At 37.7% G+C, this 24,641-nt stretch overlaps 1 protein-coding gene across 1 annotated transcript in view; it reads right to left on the bottom strand.

Moving 5' to 3' along the window:
• EPHA6 (EPH receptor A6) overlaps positions 1–24,641 on the bottom strand; it is a 1,002,097-nt gene that overhangs the window by 34,522 nt on the left and 942,934 nt on the right. Inside the window, 1 exon segment of the mRNA XM_037834014.1 lies at positions 2,478–2,627. Within this exon segment, the coding sequence (XP_037689942.1) occupies positions 2,478–2,627 (150 nt within the window).

The raw sequence follows: 24,641 nt of genomic DNA, 5'->3' as shown, positions 1-24,641 counted from the left end.
CCTTCCAGGAGTAACATTTGCTTTCTGCTGGAAGTGCTATCCCTAGTTCCTAGAATAGAGTAGGCACCCAATAAATATTTTCAATAAATAAATGAATACAATAGTACACTAATACTTGGACATAATGTGTAAACAAAAATGCATATATTGGTTCTGGGTGCTGTACTATATTTTTACTTTCTGAGTTAGGCAAATTTCTTACTCTAGGTCTATCAGGGAACTGGTAAAGACAAGGGCTAAATGTGATACCAAACAAAGAGGGTCCTTAGAGTATAGCCTCTTCTGTGCAGGAAAGACTGCATCTCATCTGGAGGAGAGCTTTCTATTCTGGAGATTTGCTTGTTTGGGCTCTCCTTAGGTTTGGAATAGAACAGGAACTCTGATGACTGAATTCATGGATTCCATTACCTTAGATATCTGGTTTAAGAAAAGGATGAGTTCCTTCTAGGAGCAGAAGGGTACAAATTCCTGCTTCTGAGATTCAATTTAAGGAAGAGCTGAATGTGGTATTGGATCTCAAATGAGACCCAAAGGCAGAGAAGAGCAATGAGATCCTTAAAATAAAATTGCCCAAAGAAGACCTGGCATCGTGGGAAGGAGAACATCTTCTTGACCAAAAGGGGGAAGTGAAAGGAAATGAAAAAAGCTTCAGTGGCAGAGAGATTCCAAAAGAAGCCAAGAGGTCACTCTGGTGGGCACTCTTACGCACAATTTAGACAACCTTTTTAGGTTCTGATGAAGTTGGGTAGCTGGCAATAGATACCTGAAACTATCAAACTACAACTCAGAACCCATGAATCTTGAAGACGATTGCATAAAAACGTAGCTTATGAGGGGTAACAGTGTGATTGGGAAAGCCATAAGGACCACACTCCCCTTTGTCTAGTTTATGGATGGATGAGTAGAGAAATGGGGGAAGGAAACAAGCAAACAAACAAACAAAGGCACCCAGTGTTCTTTTTTACTTTAATTGCTCTTTTTCACTGTAATTATTATTCCTGTTATTTTTGTGTGTGTGGTAATGAAGGTGTCAGGGATTGATTTTGGTGATGAATGCACAACTATGTAATGATACTGTGAACAATCGAATGTACGATTTGTTTTGTGTGACTGCATGGTATGTGAATATATCTCAATAAAATGAATTAAAAAAAAAGAAAAAAAATGCCCAAAGAAGAGCAGAGTTTAGACAAATGACCTTGATTCAAAAATGTCTAAGCACTGGCAGGGTAGAGTGGAGGTTGCTGGTTATGGCACACTTTGTGTTTAAGGCTAGATGTTCTGCAGGACGCTTGCTTTGTGTATTAATGTTGTGTTCTGGAGAACAATGGCTGAGCAGTGTGTACGACAGCCTCAAACCTGCTGCCATGTACACTTCTGGACCTGACATTCACAGTCAGTAAGTACTCACAGGGCTGAGACAGACTCAGCTTTGAAAGCAACACCATGTGGCAAGGAGAAACAATAGCCATGGTGAACTAACCAAAATCCAGTCTTCTCCATGCCTGGTATTAGAAAAGGATAAACTTACTCTGTGACTAAGTTCTTGAGATACCTGGACAATTTGAGATTGGCGTGGGGTAAAAAGTGCAATGGGGAGTGCTCAAGTAACCAACTTGAAAATAGGAAAAAGATGTGACAATAGTTGTACTTTGAGTATATTTAAGGCTTTTAGACAGTTACATAGTCTTTGTTTTCACCTGTGAATATTCGGAATCACATTGAATATGACTTCTCATTATTGTTGTCTTATAAACCGCTAGATGTTTTGAGCAAGTCAAGTGAGTAGACAAAGCCTGAATTCTGAGAAGAGGAAGTGGGGAATTAAAAAGTATTTTCCACTCAACAGCACACTTACTTGTACGGTCAGGGTACCTGTGTTTTCTGACTATTGTCTCTATCACTTTGGACAAGTCATAGAGGTTAAATGTGTGTTAACTGTCTTGTTTTATAATATCAACCACCAAGGTAATTTCTGTAGATGAAATAGAAACAAAAGAGATTGCATCAAGGGTCTTGAATTTCAGAAGAGCCATACTATATGACCATTGCCGAGGAGCATTCACTTTTTTTCTTCTGTGACACCTAGTCTAAATTAATTTGCTTTTCACAATGGTGCATTAAATTGCCTTTAGGAAGAAGTGAAAGATAAACTTTACTCTTTCTTTTGCATTTTTTACTTGTAGATTAACATGGTTGCAACTGCACATGCACTGCATTAGAACAAAAGTGAATGTCTCAGATCTAAGATGTGGATCTGGTACCCAGTGCATGGCACAGCCTGTCAGGTGGCCCTAGGGAACCAAATACAGCTCAGAATGAAAGGTTATCCAACTTCTCTAACTCAACCCAAATCCCTGAGCAAATCTTAGGCAAAGATAAGGGCTACTCTGAGTGAGGGCAGAAGGCCTATTTCCTCCTTGATGCTAATGCATTTAAATTCACAAAATGGCAGTTTAATTATCAGCAGCACTTACATCTTGGTTAGACATTTCCCAGTAAGGTCTCTCTCCATAGGACATGACCTCCCACATGACAATGCCATAGCTCCATGCATCACTTGCTGAGGAGAATTTTCTGTAGGCAATAGCTTCTGGGGCTGTCCACCTTATGGGGATTTTCCCACCCTGGAAAACAAATTGGAGATTTCTCAGTTGATTCACAAGTGCGTTATAAAATATAGCGGTATTATTAAATATCTTTCATTAGATACTTTCATTAAATATCTTTCATAATAACCTTGGCATTTTAAAGTAAAATCAAAAGGAAACCAGAAATATGTTAAAATGTCAGAAACATTTTTCCTATAATACTCAGTAAAAACGGCTTTAGTGAGAAATATCATACTTCAGAAATACTTTGTTTCATTCACTGGAATTAGGGAAATTTATTTTCATTTTAGATTCACACAATTAAACCTAATACTATGCCATTTGAAGAAAGTTATATTATAAGACATTAAAATTAAATATTATTCAACATTCATTAAATAGTATAACATTTATATAAATAGTAACAATTACATGCTCTAATTTAATTGAAGACAAGTGATAAATGAGGAATGGAGACATTCTCTATGAATTTAATGTTTATCACAACTTTCTTTCTTCTTTTCTTTTCATCTGCTATGATTACATTTATGTAAAACAAACAGACAAAAATACTTTAACATTAAATAAGGGCACTGGAGAGAGATAATATTTCTTTGGGACTTTTTGGGCTAGTGTATATTTTTGCTCTTTAGTGTTCAAGTTAACATTTGCACAAAGTTAAGAGATTAAATTGCACAAATTTAATCTATACCGTTCAGGTATTAAAATCTGTCATTGTTACACTTAATTTTTATTAACACTTATTGTATTTTGTCTATTGAAACATCTATAAATCATTTTTTATTGTAATGACAAGAATTAAACAATTCATCCATTTGATTTACAATCTGAAATCTTGAAAGCTTTGAACAGAAAGTTGAGCTGAGACAGCAGCCCTGCCTCCACTAGATGGCGGAAGAGAACAACGAGCCGCTCCAGATTGCTGTCTCAAACTGTGGAGAAGGCCTGCGTTCACAGCAAGTTATTTTCGACAGTCTGAACCCACCACAGAGCTGGATTAAAACTACGGGATTGTTTTATCATTATCACCATTTTCATGATCACATCATCTAATTACCCTCTGGTGAGAAAAGTCTGGCATTAGGGCAAATGAGTGTGGAAAGAATAAAGGGTAAGTTCTTTGACCCCTGAGGAATTTAGGTTAAACATCTTTAAGGGAGAAGCCATTAATAGAGTAATCTAAACAGGATTTACTTAGTAATCTAAAACACTACTTACTTGGAGAGAAAAGAGATTCATCCAAAATGGGTCCAATTATGTTTTTCAAGGCAAATGAGAGCATTAATGGAACACTCATTTCAGTGACTGTTAGCATGGCCAAGTCAGAACCAACCTTGGGGAAAATGCTTTCAATCCAATTCCCTTATTTGACAGGTGAGCAAACTGAGCCCAGGGAGGGTTACAGATTCCTCACTATATTATTGGGTACCTAATCTCTACTAATGGTATCATAGAAGTGTTACAGGTTGTTGATACAAAGATGTAAATACTTCTGCATAGAGGGAAAAGTTGGGCTTTAACACAAAGTATCCATAACCATTTATCATAGAACTATGTAGAGGAGCCTGAAGCATGGATTTTTCACTCTTTGGGGCAGAGGTTAAAGACAGAGTCAAATTACAATCAGGAAATTTAATTTATAAAATTGGTGATAGTAGCTTAAAAGGGGGTGGTGGTGAGGGAATTGCAAGGGGGAGGATTGATTCTTGAACCCAATGTAGGGTTGCCGGATAAAATACAGGACCTGCAGTGAAATCTGAATTTCAGATAAACATCAAATAATTTTTAGTGTAAGTATATCCAATGAAGGAAAACATTTTTAGTATAAGTATGCCCCAAATATTGCATAGGACATGCTCACATTAAAAAAAAAGGCATTATGTGAAATCCAAATTTAACTGGGCATCCTCTATTTTTATTTGCTAAATCTGGTGACCCTAACCCAAGGCATTAAAAAAGTTAAGATGGGAACACTGTAAATGATCCACCTGAATGTGGAGTAAGTGTTCTGAAAAAAATGAGTGTGGAACATACATTTATGAGGGAGCAAGACCACTCCTACTAGTATTTGTGCTGATGTCCCCATGGACAATGGATTACAGTGTCCTTTGTTTTAGTCCATGTTTGTGGGTAAAGTGCCTCAGTCTTATGATTCTATATTTTGAAGCCCTGTAAGTCAGACTCAGGCTTGTTTCAAATACGGAAGCCACCCTTCCAGAGAATAAAAACCAAATCTCTAGATGTGATCCCAGAACAGATGCAAGAGCAGCAGTCTGATAGGAGATTTCTGACTCTGGATCTTTTTTGACTGTTCTGAAAGCAATCTGTGGAAAATGAATTGCTAAGGCTGCCCAGCTGGGCTGCTACTTTGCAAAATCTGTATTAAAATAGGCTAGAAAATAGAGCTAAGGGTTATTTTATGTGTATTCACTTATAAATGATATCTCATATAAGTGATTCACATATAAATTCATATTTCACATAACTTGATATCACATATAAATGATAACTTTATCACTTTTCTTCCTAAGATTTCATTTTTCATTTTTCTCAAGGGGAAGATATTATAGGTTAATAAGATTGCTACACCTATAAAAAATCAAAATGTTTTTTCCTAAAATGAGCAATATTGAAAAGCAGATATTTCAAATTCTATTGCAAGTGTTACCTGGTAATGGAAAGTGTGAGCTAGAATAAATCTTAAAAAAGAAAATATGAAAATGGAGCAGAAGTTTTAATGTAGGAAAAAACAATTTTAATTAATAACACTGTATGGTAACATGAACCTGACAGTATGCAGAAAAAAAGAAAATGATTCTGCATATATATGGAATGGAGAAAAGGAAGCATTCAAATATTTTTTTCTAATGGGCAAATAATTTTCTAAGCCTTATTGAGACTCCTCTTCAGTTTACCTCAGCACTCTTAGATACACTGGATGTAGTTTATATTTAAAAGCAAGAAGAAGTAGAAAGAACTTAAGACTATTTACATGGACTCTATCCCTTTCCCTCCTTCAGAGGAAACCGAAAAGCCTATTTGTGTGTGTGTGTGTGTCTTTTAAAGGAATGGACCAACTTAAACTTTGGTGGCTTAATCTCATCTGCATGTTCCTGTTGCCCATGATCTTGTATCATAGCCAGAGGTAATATACTAAGGTACGTTTTTTTCTCAGAGCATGAACCACCAGATGTGTTTTAGGTTTTAGGAATGAAAAAATAGTACTTCAGATTTGAAATCACAGTAATTGGAACATTACATCCTGTTTCACCATATGTTTATAAGAAAAAAAAAATACCCAAAATTCTAGTCAAAATGACTGAATGTAACTGAAAAGCCTTTGCATTTAGTAACACCTCCTTTATCCAGCAAGCTCAATCACAGGGACACGCACGAGAAACCAGAAGTAAGAAGAAAGGAAGGAGAAACAGTAGGTCACTACTAAATGGTTAACAAACATTTTTTCAGTTTCTAAAATTCAGAGCTTGCTGTCTAATAAGTTGGAAGTGGCTGTATAGGAAAAAGTGCTGAAGAGGGAAGTAGGAGCCTTGTTTTTTCCACCTATACCTCTGGAGTAGAATTGCTTTGTAGTTGTATTTAACTAACATCTGCATTTTAGAACCTAACTTTCTTATCTTTGGAACAGTGATCAAATCAATTAAAATATAGTAAGATTATAGAGGCTTAACATGGAAACCAAAAGAAAAAATCCCAAAGAGAAGCAAAAAGACTTAAAAAGTCTCTCCCCATTCTCATTCCTTGGATTTGATTGTTATTTTAATGGCAGATGGTTTGAATAGTCAACACTCTGGCTGCAGGTTTTCCTTCTCTTTTTTCCTCAGTCTCTCTCTGTAGTTCTCAAACATCAATGAGTATAAAAATTACAGTACAGAAAGAACATATACTATGCTTAAAGGATAATTTAAGGAGTTTCCAAGGGCAATTTTGTCTAAGCAACCTTTTTCTTTATGAGCTGCAAATTCTAAGTGAGATAGAATTCTACTATAATTCATCATGTAACCTTCAACAAGTCTCAGCCTCTTTGAGTCTTAAATTTCAGATCTGCAAAATGAGGGGATGTGAATGAATGAACAATATAATAGTAAAACTATAATGAGTTTTAATATTTGCCCAGTTTCTTAGCTGTCGTGAAGTTGTAAGAAGATAAGTTTTTTTAGTTGGTACTAAAATGGTATAAGCAGACAGCCTGATGACAGAAAGAAAAGGAGATAAGCATAGTTTTGTGTTACATACTAGCCCATTAATTAATGGTTGCAGTAATGATGTTGGGCGGTAAAGAAAAGGTGAAGTAAACTAAGCACCTTTTGTTTAAGAAAGCAACACCTGGAATGATACATTTTAGAAAGGTAGGGAACAAAAATATTTTCTTAAATATAGGGATAATATCTGTCTACACTAGACAAAAGACTGAGGACTAATGATGGAATGAATTCATTTGTAGTCACAAAGAAGAAAACTTCTCTATTTTGGTTTCTAGATAACATTTATTAAGTGGATTAAATGAAAGTGCACAAAGTACCTCCTAGCTGCCAGCACAAGGTAAGCAGCTCAGGGAATGGTATTTCTATTCTTAATTTATGTATTTAAAATTTGTCTTTTCTTTGAACATGCTTGGCTTCCAGTCCAGCCCAGCATCCCAGTTCCTTCATCTGGAGTCATCGAACCCAGCACCTATAGTTCTCAAGCTCAGGAGTGAACTTCTTCTCAGTCAAAGGCTTTTTAGGAGGAGGAGACACTAAGTCAATTCTGCTGATAGACTAGCTCTGATTTAGTCCTCGTAATTTAGACTTTCTCTTTTTCAGTTCCAGTAAATCCGTGTATCTTGGTCCAGTGAGCTCAGTCCCATGCCCAAATTCCTGCCATTGTTCACCAGCGCCTTTCCAAGACTGAAGATGTCTCTCACTCTTTTAAATCTGTCATGAGTACATTTCTTTTATCAGAAAACATTGTCTATGGTTGAATGTTGTAAGACCTGACTTCTCATAATGAGTGTCTCTGAATTTCTTGCCTTTTCTTCAATGTTTCTTTTCTCTTTGTGGAGTTGTGACACACTAGATAAACTATGAACCTTCTCCCCTTGCAATGCACAAGTAGACACAATATCTTCCTTTTTCTCTTTCTTTCTCTCTCTCAATACACACACATAAATACACACACACACACAGAGCATTCACAGATGCCAGATTAAGACAATTTTCCTCTAAATGGAAGGTCCTTTTTGGGCATAGTGTTTTAAAAATACAAATTCATTGATTCTTAATAATCCAATTTATGTAGAATCATAAGCAATCTAGAACCCTGGGAAATACCATTGTTTTAGCTAACAAAAATATGAGACGCTTTTGAAATTTTATATAAAGCAAAGGCTTCCTGATGGTTGGCTCTTGTTCCAGGTTTTCACTGCCTGCACCTAGGGCTTTTGCATGGATTTTCAACAAGGTCTCAGGGTCTAGGGTTTTTTGAACAAAGCTAGAATTCACCACTTCTTGATTTTGGATTGAAATAGACCTGCAGTTAGGATTTTCATGGCTGACTAAGTTTTTTGTTTTTTGTTGTTAAAGAATTTAAATGCCTATGGACAGGGAATGGGCTCTCTAGACCGGAAACTGCTCCATGTCTTTCTTTAGACCCACTTAACCTATTTCCATTTTTCTTCTGGATCCTGGAAGCACTGCTGTTTTCCCCTTGCTCTAACTCTAACCTAACCCCCTGTTCTGATTATGAAATCAACAATTATCTAGTTTTGAAATTTATCTGGACCATATTTTTCATAAAGAATAGGGACAGGTTAGAAATGATTTCAAATAAATACGAATAGCTAAATCACCAGCTCCACCCCACCTTCTAAAATTTTTCTTAACTAGGGAAAGAGTTTCTCATGCTCTTCTTACACTATATGCATGGAGCTACACCATTTTCATTCATTGTTTAAACGTATAAGTAGCTCAGTGAGTGTTAATTTTTTTTTGTTCTTATAATAAAGCAATACTTATTGTGCTATTAAGATCCACAAGAATTAGGATCCTTTTCACTTACTTTCTCCTAAATTGCTCCTGAAAATCATTTTCCATTTAATTTTCTGTACTCTCTTTTGGTGAGATGCTACATCACCAAGTGAATAATGCTATTCTGGGGGACACCTATTAGACTAGATTTCTATTCCATCCTATAAGGTAGATAATGGAGGACACAATATTTCTGTAATGTGAGGGAATTAAACATAGACATTATTATGAAAGTTCAAATGTATGTGAGTGTAGAGTGTAGATATCTAAACACTGCCTGGTAGTATAGACAAATTTTTGAAGCAACCTATCACTCATAATTGGCTTTATAAATATACTATATTGGAAAATCCCAGGGGGATAGCTGATACTAGTAGGGTTAAAAATGCTATTCTTATTCTTGTCTGGACAGTAAATGCTTTCCTATTATCTCTTTCAAGTTATTCTTTTTAAAAACATTTTTAATCTAGTTATAGAGAAGACATTTCATTTAGCTATCCCTGTCCCCACCGCCACTGTATTTTATTGGAGATTTCCTAAGCTTCTCATTTATAGTTTTTATGGCAAAGACCAAAGACTTATGAAAATTAGCACAAAGTAATAGTTTAAAAAAAATTACCTCATACAGGGGAGTGAGGGATTAATTATTTTAGGCCATTAGCAATTGTTAATATTGAGACATTTAATGCATTAAATGTTTAATGGTAATATAATTCTTCATGAATACAATACTTGATCATTTATAAAGGATTTTAATCCCATAGGCCTCAAATTGATGTACATCACTAGAAAGGAGCCTTTGCTTTCTTACCAGGTTGCACTGTGACAACACGACTAATAAAAAGCAGTGATTTCTCACCCATGGCTGGATGCTATTTATCTGAGAGAAGAATTCAGATCTTGGCATTAGGAAGAGACTGCATAAAGTGAGGCAAGGCTATACTTATACTGGTATTATTTGCAAACCCTGTGTGAAAACAAATATTCAAAACTAAACTATGGTGACTCTCATAAAACCCCATGGTGCCTCCTTTGGAGAGAGACTGTGGAATGTAGAAGGAGAAAGTGATCATGTAGCCAAATACGTGGCTTCTAATCCTTCTATTTTCACGAATTTGTTGTGTGATCTTGGGTAAGTTGCTTTAAATAGCTTTATGTCAGATTCTTCTGAACACTGAGGGATTGGATCACATGATTTTGCAATTCATGTGAAGGTCTAATAGTCTATGATTTCTTAACACTAAAAACATCCTAGCAAATTAAGAGAAGAACAAACAACCTCTACTTCTGTTCTGTGAAAATGCAGACAGAAATGATTAGTGCTGAGCTCCATTGCTTCCTGTGTCATTGCTATGCCCATAGGCACTTTATACATCAAATCAGACAGTTCCTGACAGATCCACAGTGCTTTGACTGAACATATCTGAGAAGCAGTCTTCTCTTGCAACTGTCGCATGTAGTGTAGTAGACATTGGTTCAGAGTGGAATTGTGACCTCAAATTGCCAATTGTCAGAAAGGCTAGCTCTGGGTGTAACCCGAGGAAGAGAGACAAGATGATATAATGACATCTTTAGAGACAGTCTGTTTGGGACCAGCTCTTCAGTCTGATGAACACACAATAGAGTAGAGGGCAGTCTACTGAAAGACTGAGGAAATATTATTCTTTGGGAAGGACAGGGCTGAGGAGTTCACATTCAAAGATGGGTGAGAACTTTTGAAAAATGTCTGAAAGTACCTGGAACTGAAAATACATACACACAAAATTAATACAAATAAATCTATTTTAAAGGTGGACTTTGTCTGAGAGAATTATTAAAATATTAGTATTGTGAATACATTTTAAAGTTGGGGTAAATGTATTAAAATGTGGAGGACTGTTTTCTTAACCTCAGTTGAAAAAATTTACATTTGTTCATTCAATTATTCCAGCATGAAATGCAGTCTTCTCAATTTTTCTCCTATCTAAAGCCAACCAATCCTTCAATATGATTACTCCTCTTATGCCTGCCTGTAACACACATTATCTGCCTCATCTTAGCGTCATATGCCTTCTGTTCTGGTTTTCTAATGCTGCCATTATGCAAAATATGAGAAATGGATTGGCTTTTTTAATGGGGATTTATTAGGTCACAAATTTACAGTTCTAAGGCCATAAGAGTGTCCAAACAAAGGCATCAACAAGAGGATACCTTCACTGAAGAAAGGCTGTTGGTATCCAGAACACCTCTGCCAGCTGGGAAGGCATGTGGCTGGCATCTACTTGCTCCCATGTTGTGTTTCAAAAATGGGATTCTCCACAATGTCTCTGGGTTGTCTCCCTTAGTTCTACAGAGCATACTCTGGACTAACATTTCTTAGCTAAGCATCTCCAAATGTCCTTCTGTTTGCATCTCCAAGCATCTCTAAGCGTCAACAAGCATCAGCAAGCATCTCTTCAAAGTGTCCCTCTCAGCTGCTCTGAACAACTTCTGTCTGTGAGCTCTTCTTAGAGGGCTCCAATGATTTAATTAAGATCCACCCTGAATGGGCAGGGTTCATATCTCCATGGAAATAATTTAATCAAAGGTGTCACCCACAGTTGGGTGAGTCACATCTCCATGGAAACACTCAATCAAAGGTTCCAACCTAATCAACACTAACATATCTGCCCCCACCAGATTGCTTTAGAGAATATGGTTTTTTGGGGGGATATAATATATCCAAACTGACACAACTTCTATGCTATTTGGCTTTTTATTTTTTTTAAATGTGGATATACTATTGCCCCAGAAGGATTATACAAAATCTTGGAGAGTTTTTATTCTTCTTTGTAATCCACTTTACAGTATTTAACATAGTGCTTTGATTATAATAAGAATTTAATGATTATTTGCTGAGAGGATGACTGGTTGGGATGAATTAGGCAAATGATATAAAATGAAAAGTGCAGTCTCAGAACCATTCTATCTGGAATTCAAATTTTGCTTTTCAGTTCCTTCTTAGTCATCATTATGAACCTGGTTAATGGCAAGGAAAAGAAGAAAGGAAAGGCTGAATTTTCAGTTTATAAAGGGCATCATCAGAGAAGCGTTGAAAGCAGCTGGTGGCATTCGTTCTCTTATTCTTTCCTTGATCAAACATTTCTTTTAAGCACATCTTGTATGCCAGGTACTAGAGTCACAAAGAAGAAATGCTCCTTGTCCTCTGGAAATCATGTTGCAGAAGGAGCGGCATCCATGTAAACAAATAATGGCAGCACAGAGGGTAAGGACTCTAGAAGACATCTGTACAAGATTCATTTGGGGGCAAAAGAGAAGGAGTTATAAGTTCCTTGAAAGAAGGTTGTGGCGAGAGGCAGGAAGGGGAGAAGGAAGGAAGAATAGAGCCAATGTTTTAACTAGTCCTCAAAGGAAAAGTAGGAGTTTAAATAGTAAGACAAAGAAGGGCAAGGGCACCCCTTCAGAGAAAACAGAGTTCAAAGGTACAGAGGGGTGCAACACTATTACCCAGGAATTACAAGTTGCCTGAAATTGCTGGTGCTTAGAATCCAAGGAGAAAACTGGTGGCTGTGATTTTGGAGACATTGGCAATAGCCATTTAATAGAAGGCTTAGTTAGGCATTTAGAATGGTAGGCAATGGGATTTCACAGTCTTACTATAGCTTGAAATACATTCCTAGAAAATCTAAATTTTCCAGTTTAGTATGTGTTCTAATTTGCTAATGCTGCCTTTTCGCAAAACACCAGAAATGGATCAGCTTTTATAAAGGGGGTTTATTTGGCCATAAAATGTCCAAGGTAAGTCATCAACAATTGGGTACCTTCACTGGAGGATGGCTAATGTTGTCTGGAAAACCTCTGTTAGCTGGGAAAGTACATGGCTGTCATCTGCTCTGGAGTTCTGGTTTCAAAATGGCTTTCTCCCAGGACGTTCTTCTCTAGGCTTCAGCTCTTCTCCAAAATGTCACTCTCAGTTGCTCTTGGGGCATTTTGTCCTCTCTTAGCTGCAGCTCCTCTTCAAAATGTCACTCTCAGGTCCTGCACTTTCTTCAGTGTCCCTCTTGGCTATAGCAAGCTCGCTCCTTCTGTCTGAGCTTATATAGTGCTCTGGTAAACTAATCAAGGCCCACGCTGAATGGGCAGGGCCACACATCAATGGAAACCATCCAATGAAAGATTTCCCCCACAGTTGAGTGATCACATGTCCACAGAAACAGGAAACATCTAATCAAAAGTCTCCAACCCAATCAACACCAATACGTTTCCTGCCCACACAAGACTGCATCAAAGATAATGGCATTTTGGGGGATGTGCCAATTTGAATGTATTATGTCCCCCAAACGACATTATCTTTGATGCAGTCTTGTGGTGCAGACATTTTGGTGCTGATCAGATTGGAATTCTTTGAGTGTTTCCATGGAATGTGCCCTACCCAACTGTAGGTGATAACTCTGATTAGATATTTCCATGGGGGCATGGCCCCACCCATTCAGGGTGGGCCTTGATCAGTGGAGCTATATAAATGAGCAACAGGCAGAGGGAACTCAGTGCAGCTGTGAGTGATGTTTTAAAGAGGAGTTACAGCCAAGATGGACACTTTGAAGAAAGCACAGGAGCTGCAGATGAGAGACAGTTTGAAGATGGCTGTTGGAAGCAGACTCCTGCTCCAGAGAAGCTAAGAGAGGACAAAGGCCCCAAGAGCAACTAAGAGTGACATTTTTGAGGAACTGCAGCCTAGAATGTCCTGGGAGAAAGCCATTTTGAAACCAGAACTTTGGAGCAGATGCCAGCCACGTGCCTTCCCAGCTAACAGAGGTTTTCTGGATGCCATCGGCCCTCCTTCACTGAAGGTTCCTGATTGTTGATGTGTTGCCTTGGACACTTTATGGCCTTAAGACTGTAACTGTGTAACCAAATAAACCCCCTTTTATAAAAGCCAATCCATCTCTGGTATTTTACATTCTGGCAGCATTAGCAAACTAGAACAGGGGACATAATACATTCAAACTGGCATAGCATGTAACTCTTACTATTTATATATGCAAAAATTTTACCCAATTTGTTTGATTTCTTTTTTGTTTGTTTTCATTCTAATTTTATTGTCTCTGAAAGATCTGCATCCATGTAGTAAAAAGTAGTGTATATAAGTCCTCTTTTAAAAAAATATATAATAACTTTTAATTCTGACAGAATCACCTGCAATAAACGTGTACAACCATGTATCATACTAAGCAGGTTGAAAGATACAATTTTGCTTGCATAATATATTTATCTTTTATAGCATATTTTCCCAGTGAATAAATTTTGGAAATGAAATGCTTTTTAAAAATAAGCTTTCAGCTTGTTTTGCTCAGGTTTAAGTGTACCATTTGGGTTCTAAAGCCTTGTTCTTTGTGGACAGCAGATGGCTCTGGAGGACTTTGCTGGAGTGCCAACTGGCACAATATCACAGAATCTAAATGTACCTGGGTGCAGGCAGAATGAAGCAAGAAATGATCCCTATCATATTCAAATGATATCACAAACTAATGGGAAAGGACAGTTTTAAATAAAAGACAGTTTATCCAGTCATGGGTGCTTTTAAAAGATTAACTAAGAGCCCTTTCCTTCTTTTCCTTGAATGACTCAGCTCTTTCTCATTTCACTCTGTACACTCTCCATCTGTTCTTCCTCTTTTTGTTCTCTGCTGTCCAGTTTTCTTTTAGTATGTTCTTGCTAACAAATATTCATTCTGTGTATCGAATATAAGCTCCATGAGGCTGGGACTTTGATTCTCTGCTGTTTTCTCAGTTGTTAGAACTAAGCTTAAGCATAATAGATGCTCAATTAAAATCAGTTACATGAATGCTGGAGATGCAGCATAAGATGAAGGCAGAGCTTACCACCTAATGGGTAGCAATGACACATAATAAATGATGTCAGAAAATGAGATAGGTGTGGTGATAGGGAAGAATCAGGGAAGGCTTCCAAGAGGAAATGACAACTTGGCTGGGACATTATGAAAGACTGGAGTTAGACCAAAAAAAGAGGCATGGGGATCAGGGTTAGGGGGAGAGAGGACTGGTCCAGGTAGAGAGAAGAAGAGGTGAAAAAGAGAGTGCATAACAAATTTAGAGGTACTAAGGGAAGCTGAGTGCAACTGGAGAGAAGAGATGGGGCAGTGAGGAGATATGAGGCTAGAGAAGTAAGCAGCGTAGCTTCCTAAAGCATTTAAGGAATTTGGCTTCAAATAAAGGGGTTATAAAATCACATTTTTTGTATTTTGCTTTGTTATTTTGTAGAAAGATCATTTTGGCTGCCTGATAGATTGCTGATGGAAGAATGGTGGCAAATCAGGGGGGAAAGTAGAAGAAGGGAAATCTTGCCATGTCTAAATAATTAGTACCATATTATTTCATAATTCTATAATAGTTAAATATGACACCAAATTTTTATACATTAACGACATAGAGCCAATTTCTCTGATTTGCTATTTGACATAGTTTAGTGAAGAATGGGGTATCATTAACTCAGCTTAACATAGTCTAAATGGAGAGTTCAAATCAATCATGTAAACAAAGTTGAAGGGGAAATATTTTAAAAAACTAAGCGGAAAATTCTCTTTTTCCAGAACTCCACAAACTATAGAAGTACAATTTAAATACACTTTAAATTTATAAATTAGAGCAAATCTTCTAAGCACTGCTTTATTAGACTAGAAAGATTTCCCATAGGTACTTAAAATTAATAATACCATGTTTAAAAAATAATTCTACCTTTCCCATTTAATTCCAAATGGTTTTAAAATAATTTAGTCCATATTAAATTTATAGCTATAGTAGTTTATCTCGAGGGGAATAAGGACAGGTATGAAACTTTTGTTTTTTGTTTTCTGTTTTCTCACATGTATGTGTACTGGGTAGAAGAAAGAAAGAAAAATTCATTCAGAAACCTTATTTTTAAAGTGTTATCACTTAGAAAATTCTATATGAGCAATTTTTAGTTTTAATTCCCCCTGAAAAAAAAAAAGTTTTCTCAGAGCAGAGGACTTCATATGGGCTCAATATTATACTCCAGAGAAAATACCAGTTATGGTTACCCTTTGCTTTATCCATTAATTAAACAGAAAAGAAGGTAATTTATTTGATTGTATTTTAGACATGGTGGTTTTTATCTGAACACCTCACTCTGATTTTTTTTATATTTTGTTTTGTTTTTTAGCTTACTGGTGATTTTAAAGCCAGTGTTAGCTGGAGAGCTTTGTGTGATGTACAAGTTGCTGTGTATTCGGTTCTGCTTGTCATATTATTGCTCTAACTAAATATCTTTCACAGCATTCAACTTGTTCTCATATGTTTCTGGTAAACAAAACTGAACTTAAAGCTGAGTTATGAGAATTCAGGAAGAAGAATATCTGCTTGTAGAAAAATACCTGAGACGCTAAACCCAATATAGTCTTTTAAAAAATAACATCCCAATTTGCAGGAAAGCTCCTTTCATTTGAGGATGGCTATGTTCATATTTTTCATTTGAAACATGAGCTTGGTCATCTCCAGTTAGTCTTGGGTAGATATTTGCCAGCAGCCCACAATCAGTGCCATTTGGCCCAGTTTTTTTTTTTTTTTAATCATCATTTTATTGAGATATATTCACATACCACGTAGACATACAAAACAAATCGTACTTTCGATTGTTTACAGTACCATTACATAGTTGTACATTCATCACCTAAATCAATCCCTGATACCTTCATTAGCACACACACAAAAATAACAAGAATAATAATTAGAGTGAAAAAGAGCAATTGAAGTAAAAAAGAACACTGGGTACCTTTGTCTGTTTGTTTCCTTCCCCTACTTTTCTACACATCCATCCATAAACTAGACAAAGTGGAGTTTGGTCCTTATGGCTTTCCCAATCCCATTGTCACCCCTCATAAGCTACATTTTTATACAACTGTCTTCGAGATTCATGGGTTCTGGGTTGCAGTTTGATAGTTCCAGGTATCCACCACCAGCTACCCCAATTCTTTAGAACCTAAAAAGGGTTGTCTAAAGTGTGCGTAAGAGTGCCCACCAGAGTGATCTCTCGGCTCGTTTTGGAATCTCTCTGCCACTGAAGCTTATTTCATTTCCTTTCACATCCCCCTTTTGGTCAAGAAGATGTTCTCCGTCCCACGATGCCGGGTCTACATTCCTCCCCGGGAGTCATATTCCACGTTGCCAGGGAGATTCACTCCCCTGGGTGTCTGATCCCACGTAGGGGGGAAGGCAGTGATTTCACCTTTCAAGTTGGCTTAGCCAGAGAGAGAGGGCCACATCTGAGCAACAAAGAGGCATTCAGGAGGAGACTCTTAGGCACAAATATAGGGAGGCCTAGCCTCTCCTTTGCAGCAACCGTCTTCCCAAGGGTAAAACTTATGGTAGAGGGCTCAACCCATCAAAACACCAGTCCCCTATGTCTGTGGTGATGTTAGCAACCATGGAGGTGGGGTAGGCGAATACCCCTGCATTCTCCACAGGCTCCTCAAGGGGGCACTACATCTTTTTTTTTTTCCTTGTTTTTCTTTTTTTTTTTTTTTTTTAACTTTCCCTTCTTTTTTAAATCAACTGTATGAAAAAAAAAGTTAAAAAGAAAACAAACATACAATAAAAGAACATTTCAAAGAGACCATAACAAGGGGGTAAGAAAAAGACAACTAACCTAAGATAACTGCTTAACTTCCAACATGTTCCTACTTTACCCCAAGAAAGTTACATAATATAGCAACATTTCTGTGAACTTGTTCCTACTATATCCATCAGAAATTAACAGACCATAGTCATTTCTGGGCATCCCCAGAACGTTAAATAGCTTATCTGTTCTTCTTGGATTATTGTTCCCCCTTCCTTAATTGCTCTCTATTGCTAGTTCCCCTACATTCTACATTATAAACCATTTGTTTTACATTTTTTCAAAGTTCACATTAGTGGTAGCATATAATATTTCTCTTTTTGTGCCTGGCTTATTTCGCTCAGCATTATGTCTTCAAGGTTCATCCATGTTGTCATATGTTTCACGAGATCGTTCCTTCTTACTGCCGCGTAGTATTCCATCGTGTGTATATACCACATTTTATTTATCCACTCATCTGTTGAAGGACATTTGGGTTGTTTCCATCTCTTGGCAATTGTGAATAATGCTGCTATGAACATTGGCGTGCAGATATCTGTTCGTGTCACTGCTTTCCGATCTTCCGGGTATATACCGAGAAGTGCAATCGCTGGATCGAATGGTAGCTCTATATCTAGTTTTCTAAGGAACTGCCAGACTGACTTCCAGAGTGGCTGAACCATTATACAGTCCCACCAACAATGAATAAGAGTTCCAATTTCTCCACATCCCCTCCAGCATTTGTAGTTTCCTGTTTGTTTAATGGCAGCCATTCTAACCGGTGTTAGATGGTATCTCATTGTGGTCTTAATTTGCATCTCTCTAATAGCTAGTGAAGCTGAACATTTTTTCATGTGTTTCTTGGCCATTTGTATTTCCTCTTCAGAGAACTGTCTTTTCATATCTTTTGCCCATTTTATAATTGGGCTGTCTGTACTATTGTCATTGAGTTGTACGATTTCTTTGTATATGCAAGATATCAGTCTTTTGTCAAATACATGGTTTCCAAAAATTTTTTCCCATTGAGTTGGCTGCCTCTTTACCTTTTTGAGAAATTCCTTTGAGGTGCAGAAACTTCTAAGCTTGAGGAGTTCCCATTTATCTATTTTCTCTTTTGTTGCTTGTGCTTCGGGTGTAAAGTCTAGGAAGTGGCCGCCTAATACAAGGTCTTGAAGATGTTTTCCTACATTATCTTCTAGGAGTTTTATGGTACTTTCTTTTATATTGAGATCTTTGGTCCATTTTGAGTTAATTTTTGTGTAGGGGGTGAGGTAGGGGTCCTCTTTCATTCTTTTGGATATGGATATCCAACTCTCCCAGCCCCATTTGTTGAAAAGACCTTTATGGCTCAGTTCAGTGACTTTGGGGGCCTTATCAAAGATCAGTCGGCCATAGATCTGAGGGTCTATCTCTGAATTCTCAATTCGATTCCATTGATCTATATGTCTATCTTTGTGCCAGTACCATGCTGTTTTGGCAACTGTGGCTTTATAATAAGCTTCAAAGTCAGGGAGTGTAAGTCCTCCCACTTCGTTTTTCTTTTTTAGAGTGTCTTTAGCAATTCGAGGCATCTTCCCTTTCCAAATAAATTTGATAACTAGCTTTTCCAAGTCTGCAAAGTAGGTTGTTGGAATTTTGATTGGGATTGCATTGAATCTGTAGATGAGTTTGGGTAGAATTGACATCTTAATGACATTTAGTCTTCCTATCCATGAACATGGAATATTTTTCCATCTTTTAAGGTCCCCTTCTATTTCTTTTAGTAGAGTTATGTAGTTTTCTTTGTATAGGTCTTTTACATCTTTGGTTAAGTTTATTCCTAGGTACTTGATTTTTTTAGTTGCTATTGAAAATGGTATCTTTTCTTGAGTGTCTCTTCAGTTTGTTCATTTCTAGCATATAGAAACATTACTGACTTATGTGCATTAATCTTGTATCCCGCTACTTTGCTAAATTTGTTTATTAGCTCTAGTAGGTGTATCGTTGATTTCTCAGGGTTTTCTAGATATAAGATCATATCATCTGCAAACAATGACAGTTTTACTTCTTCTTTTCCAATTTGGATGCCTTTTATTTCTTTGTCTTGCCGGATTGCCCTGGCTAGCACTTCCAGCACAATGTTGAATAACAGTGGTGACAGCGGGCATCCTTGTCTTGTTCCTGATCTTAGAGGGAAGGCTTTCAGTCTCTCACCATTGAGTACTATGCTGGCTGTGGGTTTTTCATATATGCTCTTTATCATGTTGAGGAAGTTTCCTTCAATTCCTACCTTTTGAAGTGTTTTTATCAAAAACGGATGTTGGATTTTGTCAAATGCTTTTTCAGCATCTATTGAGATGATCAATTGTTTTTTCCCTTTTGAGTTGTTAATGTGTTGTAATACATTGATTGATTTTCTTATGTTGAACCATCCTTGCATGCCTGGAATGAACCCCACTTGGTCATGGTGTATGATTTTTTTAATGTGTCTTTGGATTCGATTTGCAAGTATTTTGTTGAGGATTTTTGCATCTATATTCATTAGGGAGATTGGCCGGTAGTTTTCCTTTTTTGTAGCATCTTTGCCTGGTTTTGGTATTAGATTGATGTTAGCTTCATAAAATGAGTTAGGTAGTGTTCCATTTTTTTCAATGTTTTGAAAGAGTTTGAGTAAGATTGGTGTCAGTTCTTTTTGGAAAGTTTGGTAGAATTCCCCTGTGAAGCCATCTGGCCCTGGACATTTATTTGTGGGAAGATTTTTGATGACTGATTGGATCTCTTTGCTTGTGATGGGTTGGTTGAGGTCTTCTATTTCTTCTCTGGTCAGTCTAGGTTGTTCATATGTTTCCAGGAAATTGTCCATTTCCTCTACATTATCCAGTTTGTTGCCATACAGTTGTTCATAGTATCCTCTTATAATTTTTTTAATTTCTTCAGGATCTGCAGTTATGTCACCTTTTTCATTCATTATTTTGTTTATATGGGTCTTCTCTCTTTTTGATTTTGTCAGTCTAGCTAGGGGCTTGTCAATCTTGTTGATCTTCTCAAAGAACCAACTTTTGGTGATATTTATCCTCTCTATTGTTTTTTTGTTCTCGATGTCATTTATTTCTGCTTTAATCCTTGTTATTTCTTTTCTTCTACTTGGTTTAGGATTGGTTTGCTGTTCGTTTTCTAGCTTCTTCAGTTGATCCATTAGTTCTTTGATTTTCGCTCTTTTTTCCTTTTTAATATATGCGTTTAGTCCTATAAATTTCCCCCTTAGCACTGCTTTTGCTGCATCCCATAGGTTTTGGTATGTTGTGTTCTCATTTTCATTCGTCTCTATATATTTAGCAATTTCTCTTGCTATTTCTTCTTTAACCCACTGATTGTTTAGGAGTGTGTTGTTTAACCTCCGGTATTTGTGAATTTTCTAAGTCTCTGATGGTTATTGACTTCTAATTGTATTCCATTGTGGTCAGAGAATGTGCTTTGAATAATTTCAATCTTTTTAAATTTATTGAGGCTTGTTTTATGTCCCAGCATATGATCTATTCTGGAGAAAGTTCCATGAGCACTAGAAAAGTATGTGTATCCTGGTGATTTGGGATGTAATGTCCTGTATATGTCTGTTAAATCTAATTCATTTATCAGATTGTTTAGGTTTTCAATTTCCTTATTGGTCTTCTGTCTGGTTGATCTATCTATAGGAGAGAGTGATGTGTTGAAGTCTCCCACAATTATTGTGGAAACATCAATTGCTTCCCTTAGTTTTGCCAGTGTTTCTCTCATGTATTTTGTGGCACCTTGATTGGGTGCATAGACATTTACGATTGTTATTTCTTCTTGCTGAATTGCCCCTTTTATTAGTATGTAGTGGCCTTCTTTGTCTCTCAAAACATCCCTGCATTTGAAGTCTATTTTATCTGAGATTAATATTGCTACACCTGCTTTCTTTTGGCTGTAGCTTGCATGAAATATTTTTTTCCATCCTTTCACTTTCAGTTTCTTTGTGTCCCTGTGTCTAAGATGAGTCTCTTGTATGCAACATATTGATGGTTCATTTTTTTTGATCCATTCTGCGAATCTATATCTTTTAATTGGGGAGTTTAATCCATTTACATTCAACGTTAAAACCGTGAAGGCATTTCTTGAATTGGCCATCTTATCCTTTGGTTTATGTTTGCCATATTTTTCCCCTCTCTCTATTAATATCCTTTATTGTACCCATACTGAATCTCTTTAGTACTGAACCTTTCTCCAAGTCTCTCTGTCCTGTCTTTGTTTCTCTGTCTGTAGGGCTCCCTTTAGTATCTCCAGTAGGGCAGGTCTCTTGTTAGCAAATTCTCTCAGCATTTGTTTGTCTGTGAAAAATTTAAGCTCTCCCTCAAATTTGAAGGAGAGCTTTGCTCGATAAAGTATTCTTGGCTGGAAATTTTTCTCACTCAGAATTTTAAATATATCGTGCCACTGCCTTCTGGCCTCCATGGTGGCTGCTGAGTAGTCACTACTTAGTCTTATGCTGTTTCCTTTGTATGTGGTGAATTGCTTTTCTCTTGCTGCTTTCAGAACTTGCTCCTTCTCTTCTGTGTTTGACAGTGTGATCAGTATATGTCTCGGAGTGGGTTTATTTGGATTTATTCTATTTGGGGTTCGCTGAGCATTTATGATTTGTGTATTTATGTTGTTTTGAAGATTTGGGAAGTTTTCCCCAACAATTTCTTTGAATACTCTTCCTAGACCTTTACCCTTTTCTTCCCCTTCTGGGACACCAATGGACGTTTCATATTATCTATCATATCCCTGAGGTCCATTTCGATTTTTTCAATTTTTTTCCCCATTCTTTCTTTTATGCTTTCATTTTCCATTCTGTCATCTTCCAGGTCACTGATTCATTGTTCAACTTCCTCTAGTCTTGTACTATGAGTGTCCAGAATCTTTTTAATTTGGTCAACAGTTTCTTTAATTTCCATAAGATCATCCATTTTTTAATTTAGTCTTGCAATGTCTTCTTTATGCTCTTCTAGAGTCTTCTTGATTTCCTTCATATCCCGTACTATGGTCTCATTGTTCATCTTTAGTTCTTTGAGTAGCTGCTCTAGGTGCTGTGTCTCTTCTGATCTTTTGATTTGGATGCTTGGGCTTGGGTTATCCATATCGTCTGGTTTTTTCATATGCTTTATAATTTTCTGTTGTTTTTGGCCTCGTGGCATTTGCTGAACTTGATAGGGTTCTTTTAGGGTTTGTAGACCTATTGAAGTCCTTATCTCTAATTTATCAGATCTACAGCTTCGTGGAGTACTTTCTCTAACTAACCAGCAGGTGGCGTCCACGAGCCAGCTGTTCTCCACAAGCCAGTTCTCCCCTGCTTAGCCTTTTTGGTGAGTGGGGGAGTGAGTCTTGTGGGGCTCAATTGGTGTACCAAGCTTGTGTGTGTAGTTGGTGTTGCCTGCCCTGTATGTGGGGCGTGTTTCTGGGCAGTCGGGGAGGGGGGGTGGCCCTAACAATCAAATCTCCCTGATGATCCTAGAGTTTTAAAGCTGCTGCAATAGTCTAATCCTTCAGTTCAGTCCTGCCACAGTTTGTCTCTGCCACTGACCCACAAGTCTTTGGTATTGGCGTATGGCTCCTGAGACTTGCAAGTGGGCCCCTCTTCCAGGCTGTGCACCCCGGGTCCTCTGTTGAGGGATGACTGTGCTATGTCACAGGTGAGTGCCGTCCCCCCAGGGCAGTTCTGGGCTTCTGGGCTGTGTAGGGAGGCTCCCAGTCTGCTCAAATGATGGCTGAGTGGGGCTTTGTTAATTCACACTGCTCCACCTTCCCAGCTCTGGGACAATCAGCTGAGGTTGCAGGGAAGGCTAATGTCCACGCCCAGTTTTGTGGTGTGTGCCTGTTATTTGAAGCACTTCCGTCACACTGGGTTGTCTGGGGCAGCTCTGGGCTATGGGGCTGGCGATAGGCAGGAGTGTTTCCTGTCCACCAGGATGGTGGCTGTGAGCAGACACCCCCCTTTTCTTGGGAAGTTGTGGTGTTTAGTGAATTTTCTCAGCCACTGGATTATTGCCTTTTGTCTCAGAGCTCTCTTAGTTCTGCTCTTGACTTGACGTGCCCAAATTGCAATTCTTTGAAGCTTTGTGTATTGGGCTTCTTAGAGTAATTGTTTTAGAAAAAGAAGAAAGGATTAAAAAAAAAAAAAAAAAGGAAAAAAGGGCCTTCCTCAGAGATCTAATGGGTTATTGAAATGCTAATAGACAAAGCAACCAGGGCCATTAAGGAAAGGTCCACAGGGCAGAGAGATCAGCTTTTCTTCGGGATTTGCATATGCGCCTCAAGGCCTGAGCTCCGCCCTTCCCCTTTCTGTGTTCACCAGAACTCCAAAAATCCTCTGCTTTTATTGGAGTTTTTCGTGTTATTTTTTTTTTTTCTATGCCTGTCTCCTCTCTGCTGGGCTGGCAGCTCTCAGATTCTCTGGTGTCTGGTCTCAGTCTATCTATGGTTGGAGTATGAATCAGTAGAATGAGTTTCTGAGAAGGGCTACCACTGTAGTTCTCCCTTCTCCTTCCCGGAGCTGACAGCCCCTCCTCCCACGGGACTGAGCCTGGCAGGGAGGGGCGCGGGTCCCCTGGCCGCAAAAACTTACAGATTTCGCTGATCTCAGCAGTTCGACATTTTCATGAGTGTTGTATGAAGTATGCCCAAAGTCAGATTGCTCTGTGGTGTCCAGTCCATGCAGTTCCTGGCTTTTTACCTACTTTCCTGGAGGAGTAACTAAAACTTACAGCTCACCAGTCTGCCATCTTGCCCCGCCTGCCCCCAGTTTTATGTTATTGACAGTCTCTTCCCAAATGGCTTCTTTCTGGAATCCAGAGGAAGTTTCATGTCAGCATTGTTCTGCATAAGCATGGCTGTCAGCAGTGCTTCCTGAGAGCTGACTGCTTTCTGTTTGACTTCAGCCAGGGCTGTCAATCTTCCACTTTCATGAGCCCTAAAATGAAGGCCCCTCTCTCCCGCAACAAGCACTTAAATAGGGAAAAATTAACTTTTGTTATTTAAGGAGAAAGAGATGTCACACATTTAGTACAGAGATTGCTCATGTTGTTGATAAGAGGAGGCTGATTGCCTAATTCTATTAAACTTGGATTTCTTTATTTAGGAATTTTTTGAATGTGAAGAGAAAGGCCTAGACTTTTTAAATAGCTCACTCTATAATGATGGAGTTTATGATCTAACAAGCAAAATAATCTAACCATGATTCATCAGCCCATAGGAGTAGAAGACAGAATGACATATATGTCAGCCTTTGGGATGACAATGATAAGGGAAATAATTATTAGCTTGCTGTACCATTATGTGACAGAAAAGTACTGAAAACTCATAAGAACTATATTATATTTAAAATAAGTGGAAAAAAACCTACCTCTAAATTTTTCTT

This window comes from Choloepus didactylus, chromosome 1 (genome assembly GCF_015220235.1).
Source record: "Choloepus didactylus isolate mChoDid1 chromosome 1, mChoDid1.pri, whole genome shotgun sequence".
Taxonomy (NCBI): Eukaryota; Metazoa; Chordata; class Mammalia; order Pilosa; family Megalonychidae; genus Choloepus; species Choloepus didactylus.
Note: the sequence above shows the minus strand (reverse complement) of the source record. Positions and strands in the feature narration are given on the sequence as shown.